Source organism: Falco punctatus (assembly GCF_963210335.1).
Source record: "Falco punctatus genome assembly, chromosome: 4".
Lineage (NCBI taxonomy): Eukaryota > Metazoa > Chordata > Aves > Falconiformes > Falconidae > Falco > Falco punctatus.
Window position 1 is genome coordinate 16,447,539 of NC_137583.1, and position 12,888 is coordinate 16,460,426.

General features: G+C 43.0%; 1 protein-coding gene across 3 annotated transcripts in view; it reads left to right on the plus strand.

Annotated features, from left to right (window-relative positions):
* ATXN7 (ataxin 7) overlaps positions 1–12,888 on the plus strand; it is a 93,593-nt gene that overhangs the window by 16,850 nt on the left and 63,855 nt on the right. For 2 of the 3 annotated variants that reach the window (XM_080382781.1, XM_080382782.1), the window contains 3 exons: positions 1,713–1,805; positions 9,899–10,159; positions 10,765–10,833. In XM_080382781.1, the coding sequence (XP_080238907.1) occupies positions 9,910–10,159; positions 10,765–10,833 (319 nt within the window). In that variant the 5' untranslated portion in view covers positions 1,713–1,805; positions 9,899–9,909. Of the gene's footprint in view, positions 1–1,712; positions 1,806–9,355; positions 9,766–9,898; positions 10,160–10,764; positions 10,834–12,888 lie in introns of those variants that run through there. The other variant, XM_080382780.1, reaches the window with a different exon arrangement.

Sequence of the window (12,888 nt, forward strand, 5' to 3'; positions counted from 1 at the left end):
CATGAGGATAAAAGAAAGCATTTTGCATGCAGGGCTCTCATATCCCCTAAAGAAACTGGGATAGATGTGAAGGACGGAGTTTCTTCTACAGCAGGGAGGTCATATGCTTGAAGGGATTGGGACTTTGAGGCTAAACATTGAATGTTCTGTGAAGGGGATGGTCCATATGAATTCAAAGTCTCCTGTCCCAAATGAATGAAGGAGAAAAAGAATTTTTGACACACACTGCATTGCCTTTCCCGGTGAGCAGCAGCAGGAGTTGAAGAGAAGGTTTTATACTGTAGTATTCAATGAGATTTGTATGTGTAACAAGGAAATACAATGTTTTCTGAGATGTCTACTAGTGCAGAAATTTGTTAATGATCAGTTTTATTAACTGTAAAGCAGAACAATGACTGCAGAGGAGAGAGAAAATAATACTGGACTTGCTGTCAGGTACTGCCCACTGAAGACAAGAAAAGTTTGTATTTTATGGAGTAACTAGAATATAATTAATTTTGGATGTGCTTCTTAGGATCAGGTATGTCACTGAGCAGATTAAAGCTTAGAAATAGTAAATATATCTGTAGGTGATGTCAGCCAAGATAGTGTCAGCTGCTAAGCTGCAGTTTAAAAGAAAAGAAAAAAAAGGGGGTTATCTTCTGTGCGGAAGACTAAAGACATGAAGTCAGTTTGCTGACAGCTTCCCAGAGGAGCAGCAGAAGTCAGGAAAAGCTTCGTTCTGCACCTTCCACTGGGGCAGAGCCCTGCAGTCTTGAGGGATGACTTGGGTGCCCTCTTGGACTGCATTCCTCTTGTCTGGACTTTAATCCTTGGAGGGTAAAAAAATAGTTTTCTCTGAAGTGTCATCCGGTCCCAGTGCTAGATTGGCTTATTTATATCTACGTACATGACTTTTAAGTAGATCCAAAACCCCCACCAGTTTTAATTTCAATGCATTTATAAAAAGCAATTATTTGATCTTTAATATAACCTGTGCAGAAGGATGTTGAAAATTTTTTAAAGTTTTAACAGGGCTTTGGTTTACCTTTAACCAATTAGGCATTGATTTATGCTAAACCAAAGCAAGCTAGGCTTTAATTTGGTTTATATGAACACTAAGTGTATAAGCATTGAATGAAAGGATTTTAAAAACCTGAGCTTGAGATGATAAAAGTTCCTTTTGTGGGAAAGGCCTCAATCTGTACATGTCTCTGATGTTTGTTAAATTCTTCATTAGCAATACAGTAATAGTCCCTAACGACTATTACGTGAGGGATCATTTTTAGCTATCTGCGTTCTATGACATGGTGGTAAAAATGTCAATGACTGCGTACGAGAGCCCCTGTTGTTGGAGTCGTGCTATATTCTAGAAAAATCCTGTGTAGAAAATCCAGCGCTGTCGTGTTACCAGCTTGTGATACAGACACGACTGTCTGCTTGGAAATCTGGTCAGTAATAGTCAATGTAAGTGCAGTAACTGGGCTGAAGATTGAGATTTCATCCAATGCATACCTTTCTGGTAATGTCAGGCTGCCATTTAAAGAGCTGCTCTGTACATAAGTGCATAACAGCTCCCAGCTTACCTTTCAATTTTAAATCCGTTGCAGAAACTGTATTTGTAAAATTGATAAAATGCTTCATCTTAGTTTTTAAATAGATACCTCTATAGTTATGAAATGGAGATAAGGTTTCAAATGTCTTACTGCTATACTCTTTTTGTTTTCTTTCAGAATTAATCAGGTACAAGTTAGACAAAGCTTCCAAAATCTGAACAGATGAAGATCAATTGATAAATCAACCCAGCGATTCACCATACTTTCAAGGTACTGTGACATGCTTACCCAAATATTTTCCTTAAGCATAATATTCACGTACTTTACATGTGAGAAGTATGGAGAACAGGATATTAGCAGGGCTACAAAGCCAGTCTGAAGTGTTACCAGATGCAGTGGGGAGAGCTGTTTTTTTTTTTTCTTAAATGCAGGTGTTTAATATATGTTTCAGTAGGAAATAAAGCAACTTTAAAATCAACCTAAAGGGAGTTCAATGCATGGAATAGTCAAACTTAGAGTAAGCTGGATTGTGTCTCTCAATCACATAGATGAAGTGATTTGGACAAGTAAGATGTGGCAGACAGGCAATATTTTTAATTTATTCATTATATTTTAGAAGAAGTAAAATCCTTTTTCTGAAGAATTTTTTTTTCTATTTCCGCGTTTCCATGATACTTTAAGGCATCTGGAAGGCTGTTAGGCTCTGGTATGTACTGTAGCCTATCACTGCATCAGTTTTGTTATCTTACAAGTTCAGAAAGTAGAATTGTAAACTAGGGCAAGGACTGTACAGTTGCCTAACACAGTGGGGTTATTCTCCATGACTAGTGTTCCTGGCAGAACGTTAGCAAAAAGAGAAAATTATGATGATAAATTAAAATTTTGGCTAAACATCTGCTAGTGCAGATTATTTTACCAGGTACTACTAATTCATTGAAACAGATGCTGTTTCTTTCTCTGTTTCTCTCACATTTGTCTCTACTCTTTATCATCACATGCATTTCACTATTTTGTATATTTCTGTTTGGCATCATGAAAGACTTCACTCTAAGTTTACGTTTTTCTTATGCACAGACTTGAAGAATGCAGTCTGTCATAGCCTTGCTAGTGTTTGCTGTGCAAATGATCTTTTAATGGATTTACAAACAGATTGCAGCAGAAAGGGCCATCACAATTAGCATGGAGCTGGTCTGCAGAACTTACTTAAGTGGCAGAGTTAACCTGGGCTCAAGAAGAGTGACAAATGTTTGTTGTGGTGTGGCTCTTGCAATATGTAACATTTGAAGCTGTAATATCTGAAGTTTCTATAACAAAATGCTTCCTTAGATTTTTCCAGCAGCCTGAGAGGTGGCTATGTTAGTGAACCAGAGGGCCTGGAGCTGCAAAAACTGGCATTGTTCTCATCTGTGTCCTTGCTCCTCATCACTAAATAGGGCCACAACATCTATCAGATTCTCATATAATCATAGGAAGGTCTAGATTGTAAGAATCCTCTGATGTCATCTGGTCCAACCTTCTGTTGAAAGCAGGTTATTCAAGGCCTGGTCAAGCCAAGTGTTAAATATTTCCAGCAAGGGCAAGTCTATCACTTCTCTGGACAAGCTGTTCCAATATTTAATTGTTTGTACAGTGAATATTCTTTTCTTGTATCCAGACAGAACTTCTGAAGCAACTTATGCCTGTTGCCTCTTGCCTTGGCACTGTGTTTCTTGTGAAGGGAGTACCTCCATCTTCTCTATAATTATCTTTTACTTATTGGAAAACTGTGATTACATCCTACCTGAGCCTTCCTTTCTTTAGGCCAAACAAACCCAGTTCCTTCCTATTTCTTCAGTAAGGTTTCCAGCCTTTTAATAATTCTGTAGGTGGTCTGCTGGACCCTGTCCAGTTTTTTAATGGGTCTCTTGAACTGGCCCAGTCCTCCAGACTGTCACAGTCTCTGTACATAGCGATGCTTCCTTCAGGTGTATCTACCAGTCTTCCAAGTTTTGTGTCATCTGCAGACTCGGAGAGGATGCTTTTACTCCCAATTATCCAGATCATTTCTAGGGATACTGAATAGGACTGAGCCCAGTATTGGCTCCCAAGGAACTCTATTTGTGACTGATCACCAGTTTGGTTTTGAACCTTTACCACCCTTTGCGCGCAGCAGTTTAGCCAGTTCGCCAGAAATCTCATGGTGTGCATTCGTAACCTTTCAAACTAACGCTCTTAGCACGCTTGCATGCATCCTGTCAAGTCCCATAGACCTATCCATGTCCAATTTACATGATATTTTGTTGCTAACTTGCTAAGCATGTGGTCAGTGCAGGTAGCATCAGCAAGCAGCTATCACATGTGAGAAGAATGGTATAAATTTAAATTTCCTTATGCCAGAGTTCTCAGGATCCTTGATCTGATGTTAATCAGCACGTCAAACTTCTGAGAGTATGAGGACTCAGGCAGCTTCACATCATAGGTAGGAATCATTGTGGTCTCAAGTAACTCTTGAGTCCTGCCTCAGTGAATTGCCAAGGAGCCGTGGAGACAAGCTGGCAAGAAACCAGGCAGGGTTATGAAACCTCGTGTGGTAGTTCGATTCCATCAGAAGAGTGTTGATAGCAAACTGTTCCCATTAAGTACTTTGATTTCAATAAATAGAAATTCAGCACTAATGTTTTGTTGCAATTGACCTGAATAGCTGTGTATTTTAATTATTCTAAATTCTAATATTGTATTCTCTGTGTATAAATTTCTGATTCCTCTGATTAAAATGATTCATCTGCTTGCTTAGGTTGCTGAAACTGTTTAATCATTTTCCAAATTCTAGGGGTGATTTCAATACCTTAGGTAAAATTAATAAACATCAGTTTGATTTCCAAATAATTAACTGCATGGCTTTTGTGTAGTTTTACCTACTTATCTTTAACCCTTGAAAACTTTGTGTCACTATTCAGCATTTTCTTTGTAAAACTCTCTTCAAGAATTGGCATATTTAGTGACATCTAAGCAAGGCAAAGATCTGTGTTACTGTGTTCCTTATGCTCCTTATTCAGATTTAGATCGCTTTGTCATCAATTCTAACAGAATTTTGATTTGCATTTAAGACACATTTTATAGTTCAGTAAAGAAGGAAGTGGTTGCAGTGTTTTGCGGTGTTTTGCTAGATACTGTGTATTTTATTAACACATGGCAATTGGCTTATTATTTGGGTGTAAAAATGTTATATTATCTTCAGTAATAGTCATTGTGATGTTTGGATAAATGGATGGGGTACCTATTGCATTCTCATCTGAATGCAGAATTCTTTGCAGATTTACCTACATTTATTAGCCTCTTTCTCCTCAGAAAAGGATACTTTTAAGTTAGTCTTCTACTCGTAACAATATTGTTCTTTCCCTTGGTACAGGTGGTTTATAGTAGGTCTCCACAATAATTTCATATTCCAGTGTTTAAAGTAGCTGTATTCCAGGACTTCTGAGCATCTTCATCTCTCCCTTTGAAGCGTTGCTCATAAATAAAATTACACACATCAACCTGTTCCCAGGATCTGTGGGAAAAAGGATAATAGACTGCCATGGTTTGTTGTATAATTTTTTATTGTGTGCTGGTCACGATCATTATTCTGCATGATCACAGTCCTGTGTATAGTTGCAAAGGGAGAAGTGGCTTGATTTCACTGGAGGTAAGAGTGAACTACAGATAATGTGTTTTTCTTAATACATTATTATTTTTCTGTAGTGGGGCTTAAAATGAAATGGTCTGTTTTGTTATGGCTGGATAGTTCTTTCATCATGTGGATATCCTGTTTTATATGAACTTTTTCTCTCTTGCTTCCCTACTTACCCAACTATATTCTTACACTTGTCGTATGGGAGATGTTTTAAAATGCACAAAATGTACTCCCAGTTCCACTGCTGTCAGCAGGAGCTGACGGGGGAGGGTCAGGACTTCACTTCAGCTTATCAGCTACTTGAGTTGTCATTTCATCCTGAATCTCATCTACCGAGTCTTCACTAATAATATTTGGATTTAGTTTTTAAGCTGTACTTGGTACTTTCATACCTTTTAAGATAGAATTAACTATTTGATTTCTTTTAATACAATAATGCCCATTAAATCTTTTCTTTGACAGACTTATTGGTGAATTCACTATTTTTTTTTCTTCTGAGTACTGATAAAGTGACACCCTCACAGGTTCTCCCCCTCTCTCCCTTCACACTTCAGTTCTTGCATCCTTTCACTTCCATTGTGGAAAATCATCGGTGAATCATATCATTGTACTTCTGTTCTTAAAAGAGCTTGGCTGCAGATTCATCCTTCCTTTTTCATTCCAGTTAAGAGTTATCATATCTCGGGTCCTATACAGAGGCTGTCTCACAGATTCTTAACTGAACAGCTGAAGTAGGTGTTCCCTGTTTGATCGGCTTTCCCGGACCACCTGGCAAAAGAATGAAACTTGCTGGTACAAGTGAAAAAATGCCTGCAGTGTCATGCCACAAAATAACCATCCTCTTTAAGCAGTTGCATGCTGTTTGTAGGTGCACATTTGATCATAGCATCGCCAACCATGTTTAATATGTTGCTAAATCTATTTAGTGACTTTAAAAGGGTGAGTTTTCCTTTCTTGTATGTGTTGTTTCTTCTTGACTCCTTTCTTTCTTTGCTTTTGCAGGCTGTGTTGTATTTTTTGTTTGTTTATGCTTTCTTCACCCCATTATTGGCTGTTTTTCATATGTTATCCACTGTTTTCTGCTGTTTTCCTGCCTCACATTTTCCCTTCCCTTCTCCACTTTCTATCTGAGCTTAACTCCTCCCTTGTTTTTTCTCTCTGTTCCCTGACTACCTGTTTCATTCACATGTATGAGCAGTCTATGATTATTCAGACTCTCTGAGTCCCAATACTATTTCTTGGGCTATTTTGTTTCCTCAGACCTTTGAACTGGTAGTGTTTCTGGGCACCTTTTTCTTCTCTTAAAGGAGCATTGGCAGTACTTTCCACACTTAAGTGTTCTGCCCGCTCCTGACCCGATTCATCCCACTTAATTCTAGGTGCCTAATTTATGTGCATGGTCATCCTTGACTACTTTGGCAGTCAGTGGGAAGAGAATGGCTTCTTCAAAAGGTGCTCTGGACCAGGAGGGACCAAACTGATCCCGGAAGCATCCCTGGCTCTCTGCTGATTGCCAGGGGAATCGGAGGACCATACTCCTAACCTGGATGTCTCAGATTTCTAACAGTTGCCTTTGCTCAAAGTCTACAGCTTTTTACACATATTCTCAATTCTGATCTCCTTCAAACATGATGGATTTTCAGGGTTTTCCCTAAAATCATCAATGCATTCATGTATAGCACTATGGAAACAATATAAGATAATTGGACTTGTGTGCTTAAAAAACCCCAAACACATATTCAGCCTGGTGAGTTTGTGGGAAAAGAAAATTCTCTGCACTTCCAGTCCTTGTAAAAATAGTTTTTCATCTGCCCCTATTCCTGCTCTCAGACTAATCAGTCTTGTGCATTGAACTGATGAACCGATCTTTCTGCTGCCGCTTTCCTCCCTCTACTGGAATACTGATGTATTCACGGCGAGGTGGGAAAATGCTTTACTAGCGGGAGAAGGTTTACTAAAGGACAGCCTGAGGCCCAGGCTGCAGAATTCGATCTTGAGTAGGAATATGGGGGGGGGGGGGGGGAGCGGGGGAAGAAAAGCTGTGAAAGAGGAAGGGGGAAAAAATGCAACAACCAGTTTGAAATAGCAAGAAAGGGGATAATAAATTTGTATGAATAACAGTGATGTGTGCTTTACCTGTTTGGCTGGCACTTCTAAGGCAAAAGATGCTTTGAGTAACTTGATGAGTGTCAATCTTAGAAACTGAAAAAATGATAATATATTGGATTGTTAAAGTAGTTAGCTAATCAATGTCGTTTTGCCAAATTAAGCCATTTTACTTTAGTGTAATTTGACATACCTATATCAGTAATGTTTAAAGAAAAGAATCATGTGATGTGTGAACATTAAATTGGTACGCTCTAGTAAAATCTGTTGCTATTAAAAGGTAGATAATGGTGTTCTATGGCTCTGTTTGGTCACCCATCACTGTATTTGGTTTATGATCCATGTAAAATAAGTAATAGAAAAAGCCTTTATGAATTTGATGGGCACTCGGACATATCAAGGATTCTTTTTCAAAGTGCAGCCAAGGCAGCTTTCTGACAGCTTTCTCCAGAACAGAGGAGAGCTGTATGAATTAAGTTTGTGATAGAAACTTGAATATTTGACAGAGAATATAGTTTTGTCTGTAACTTGCCTTACCCTATGGCTGGAGTCTGAATTCAGCTATGGATGTTACGTTAGACACTGAGGAGCACTTGAACCAAGCTTGAAAGAAATCAGTCATAGGTTTATTTTTTTTCCCCTGTCTGGCTTCTACTCTACAAAAAAAGCTCAGCTTCTGTTCAGAAATGGTTTAGCACCTGCCATTTTTCTTCCAGTGATGTTCTTAGCTTTAATTGTATGTAGTTTTCTGTATTATAAAGTATACTATTTGATAATTAATCAGCTATAATGCCCTCTATTCATCATTCATCTTTAGACTCTGGTTCCATAAAGACCTTTACTCATGCTCAGACTAAGATGAAGAGTTATTTCACTGTTTTGGGAAGCTACAGTACAGTTAATAGCAAGTCTGAAAGAACTGCCTGAAAGATCAGGGCGCAGCTCAAGAAGCTGATAGCCTTTGTTAATTAATCCTGCTACAGATGTCTGCAGTAGGAGTCATTGTCACTCTCTTTACCGAAATCTCACAGTGTTTGCCTTTTATTAAGGAGTTAAGTTAGACTTGCAGTGATCAAGAAGGAGAGAAAAATCTCACTAGCTCTACTGTATTAGATCCACAGTTTTACAAGGTACATTCTGAGTGTGACATAAATTATCAGTTGGGTGGAACACTGAAACTATTTTTATAATTACAACCTATCCCATCCCATATGACAGTTGGCTGATGAGCCTGTATTTATACATCTTTTATATGCATAAATTTGGAAAGAAACACCTATGTCTTGTGTAGTTCCACACTTCAAATGAAAATACCGAAGCCCTATCTGAGCCTGCATGCGTATGCACCCCTGCAGGACTGGGACCATATCCCAAACAAATGTATTTGCAGTTTTGATTTCTGCTGTCTAGTTTTGCAAATACACGTATGGGATCTGTGAGCAGTTCCACTGATGGCAGAGTCCCCTGCTCTCGAGCTTACGCATGGGCTCAGCACCTATAGAGGAAGCAGCAGGCCAGATGTATGTATTTTTTTAGCTGTTCACCCAGGATATTGTTACTGACAGTGGCATCAAGCGTGGCCAGAAATCTTTGCAGATCATGGCCCGAGAGTTTATCTTGCATTGGCACTTGGGCGTTTTAGATTGAATTGGAGAGAAACCCCTGTAATAAATGGCTTCTAAACCCGGAATTTTTTAATGAAGTAACTCGATTTTGCGAAGCTTAATGTTTGTTACTAGGAGTTTGCAGGCACGAAAGCATCCTTGAATCCTGGCTTTTAACACCGCTCAGCGTCATCCCAAAGTTTAGGGAATTTAAAAAAAAAAAAAAAAAAAAAAAGAAAAAAAGCAAAAAAGCTGTTGTTTAAAAAGAAGTGGGGAATAACAGTGCCAGGCGCCACCCCCACCGGGAGACAGGTTACCAGTGTAACGAGGGCAGCAGCGAGCAGGAAACTCGCTCCGGGCGGGCGTCGTCGTCCAGCCCCCCCCCGGCGTCCCCGTGCCGGAGGGGGGGGGGGGGGGGGGGGGGGGGGGGGCTGGGGGGGAAGGACGCCGCCCGCCCGGAGCGAGTTTCCTGCTCGCCGCTGCGTTTAAGGAGGCGCCGGGTTTAAGGTAGACCGGTGAGGAGGACAGGGGCGGGGCGCGCAAGCTCAGCTCCGCCCCGCCGCGCGCGTCGGTGGCCCGGCCCCCCTTCCCGGGGCAGCGGGTGCCAGGCGGGGTTGTGATGCAGCCGTTGTTTTTGTAGGGTCGCGGGCCGCGGTGCGGAGAGAGAAAGGCGGCCCATGGAGCCGGGGAGCGCCTGGCGGGCGGTGTAGCCCTACTCTCCTCCCCGCCCCGCCACCCCTCCGCCCTCCCTTCCGCTGCTTTGTTAGCGCAAACACACAAACGCGCCTCACCTACACGGTGAAGAGGAAGGGAGCGCTCCCCGTACAATAATGGGCACCCGGCTGCTGCCCCCCGGGCCGCCGCAGAGGTGAGTGGACGCCGCCCCAGGGTCGCAGGTTCCCCGCGGGGAGGAGAGCGAGCGGGCTGACAGCGCCGCGGCGCTGCCTTAAAAACGCGGCGCCACCTTAAGCGCCCGATGACTTTTTCTCGTTACATTATAGCAGCGGAAAGAATGTCGGCGCGGGCCGCGGGTGACGTCAGGAGGGAGCAGCGCAGCGCGGCGGCGGCCAGGCAGCGGCAGCGGCGGCCCCGCCACGGCCAAGGAGGCGGAGGCGGAGGAGGCGGGAGCGGCGCCGGCCCCGCCGCCACCGCAGCGGCAATGGCGGCCGTCGGGGAGCGCAGGTCCCTGCCCAGCCCCGAGGCGATGCTGGGGCAGCCCTGGAGCCACTGGGTCGATGCTGCTAAACTTCACGGGAACGACGGTGAGCGGCCGACCCGGCCCCCCCCTTCCCCCCGGCTCCGCCAGCCGGCCCGGCCCCCGCTCCCGGCGGGGCTGGAGGTGCCCCGGGCGCGGCCCCTGCCGCTGGAGCGGCCGCGGGGCGCCGGTACGGCGCGGCAGGGTGCCTGGCCGCAGGGCGCCGCGGGTCTCGGGCCCTGGGTGGCGGTTGGGTCCGATCCCCCGCCCCCTCCGGCGCTGCGGCCGAGTCCGATGTCCGGTACGCGGCTCGGCGGCGGCCCGCGGCCGGGGGCTGGGGAGCGGAGCGGGCAGCGCCTGCCCCAGTTCCTGTAATCCGGGACACGGTGCGGGCAGCTCGGAGGCAGTCCCCGGAGGCCGGCACCTCCTGCCCTCGATTCAGCCGGGGCCGGGGCGGGGGAGCCGCCGCCGCAGGTGAGGCACATGCCCCGGGGCTGACAGCGGCGCCGGGGCCGGCCCGGCAGGTCCCGGGCTCCTGCCTTGGCTGCCGCCGCCCGGCCCTGGTGTCCCGGCGTGTTCCCGGGGGGGCAGTGGGTACGGGTCAGCAGCGGGGAGCCCGCCCTGTGCCCCGAGATCGGCACGCCCTGAGACCTTGTGGCTTTTTGGTTTTAGGAACAGCATTAGAAGAAAGTTTCAAGGAATACGGAAGAAACCGAGAAGCGATGCGACTTTGCCGAGAAGGTGAGTGCGATTCGTTCCTGGAGAAAAGTGCACGGGGAAGTTTTCCAGCTCGGAACTAGTTACGAAAGGACCTGCAGGGAAAGAGAAAGGCAACTTGCAGTCTGGTCGCTTTGCATTTGGGACTTGCGGCCTGTCAGTGAGCGGTGGTGTTAGCGTTATTATTAATATGTAATCTCAAAACTAGAAGGTAGGGGCATAGGTTACTGTCTTTCTAGTTCAATTTTCTCTGGGTTTCTTTAGCCTGTAAATAGTCCCAAGGAAGCTGTGTGACCAGCGCTGATAACATCTTCTCTTGAACTAAAGTATTTTGATCCTTAATATAATCCATGTCGGTATTTGACACTGATCCCTTTTTCTGTCATGTCAATGTGTTATGTTTATTTCTTGGTGTACTGCTAAATGAGAGTGGCCTTTGACTTGTGATTAGCAAAAGCCCATTAACGGCCCAGTTCATTTCAAGAGTAGTTGTAAGCAGGTGATGAATGAAAGCTATAGCGTATTGGTAACATTGTAACAGGGAGTGGACAACAAACAGCCATGAGTCTGAGTTGTGATGTTCAATTTCTTTTTTGTTTATTTGCTCTCCCACTTTAACAGCTGTGTTATAGCAGCAAAACATTCTAAACCTTTCTTAATATTGATGGCACTAGCCTGGTTCCATCAGACTTTCTGAGAAGGATGCCATAGAATAGATCTCATTTTAAATACTGGATCAGTTAGACCCAAGTCATTCATTTGATGGTGTTAGAAATGGAAGACTGAGTTTGTAAACTTGGTTTACAATCACAGAAGGCAGGACTTGCTAGGGACCTTAAGAGATGATCTGATTCAGCACTTCTGTACTTGTGAGCTACAAACAGCATATGAATCTAAGGCAAGGTGGCATGGGCTTGTAAGATTGGCTGGCAGTGATCCATATTGAGGCCAAATTAAAATGTAGATTTATTGTAGAATTCCTAGTGGTGCTAAAATTTGAAAAAATAATCAATTTCTAGGACCAGTCAGTGATTACTGACCTGTAAGAACGATGTTGTAGACAGCTATCCTGCAGCGTTCATAATCACTTGTGCAATTTTGCCATCTTCTAAGTGTACGTATAAGTTCTTGGGCATTTGAAAAATCACTTTATTACTTCATTGCTGAGTTGCAATCTAATAGTTGTGGTGGATATTTAATGTATTTTTCTGAACAGGCAAATCATTCAAGTACTAAACCAGCATTTGTAACAGTAAGCATACACATTATCCTAGTAAAGATTTCACTAATAAGGATTTTCAAACATTCTTTCTTACTTCTACCTCTTAAAATACAAGCATCTAACATTTCCAGATTTTAAAGATTAGCTGGCAGGGTGAAGAATAATGTTTCTTTTTTGTTGTTCTGGAGAATGATAATAAAACTGGTTTTGCATAGGCTGACCACTGAGACACAGCTTCTCTGCACTGACTCCAACCATGTGATTGATTTGTAGGGTTATGAGTTGAAGGAAATTCATAATACACTTTGAGAATTAAAAGTGAAACTTACTTCTGGAAACCTGACAGAACTAGTGTGTCTATTTTGATTGCTTTATGGCATATGAATGAGACACTGACTTGTGTATACCTGTAGCTCGTGTGTAGGGAGCTCAGCCTACTGCAAAAGAAAGAAAAAGAAAAAATAGTATTAACTAAGTTTGCACTTAAAGAACTAGTGGAGCGGCAAAACATGCCACCATAGGTATGTGTTGTGTTATCAAATAAAATTTTGAGAATACTGTAACTGATTCCTTTTCCCAGAAAGTTTTGCCTTCAAAATTGGGGAACATTTATTAAATAAATGGACTGTCTAAACCATGGATCTCAACACAGAAAAGTGAACCAAAGTTAAAAATTTTCTCAAATCAACTCTAACTTCAAGATTTTTGTCATGGTACCACACAGTATTTTAAATACGGTTAACAACAGAACTCGTTGTGTAAGAAACTTATTTCTCTGCAGATCGGGAGTTGATTCAGAGGCCCAACTTCACAAAAGGATTTCAAGGTTATTTAGGCTAATTTAACCTTGCATTGCA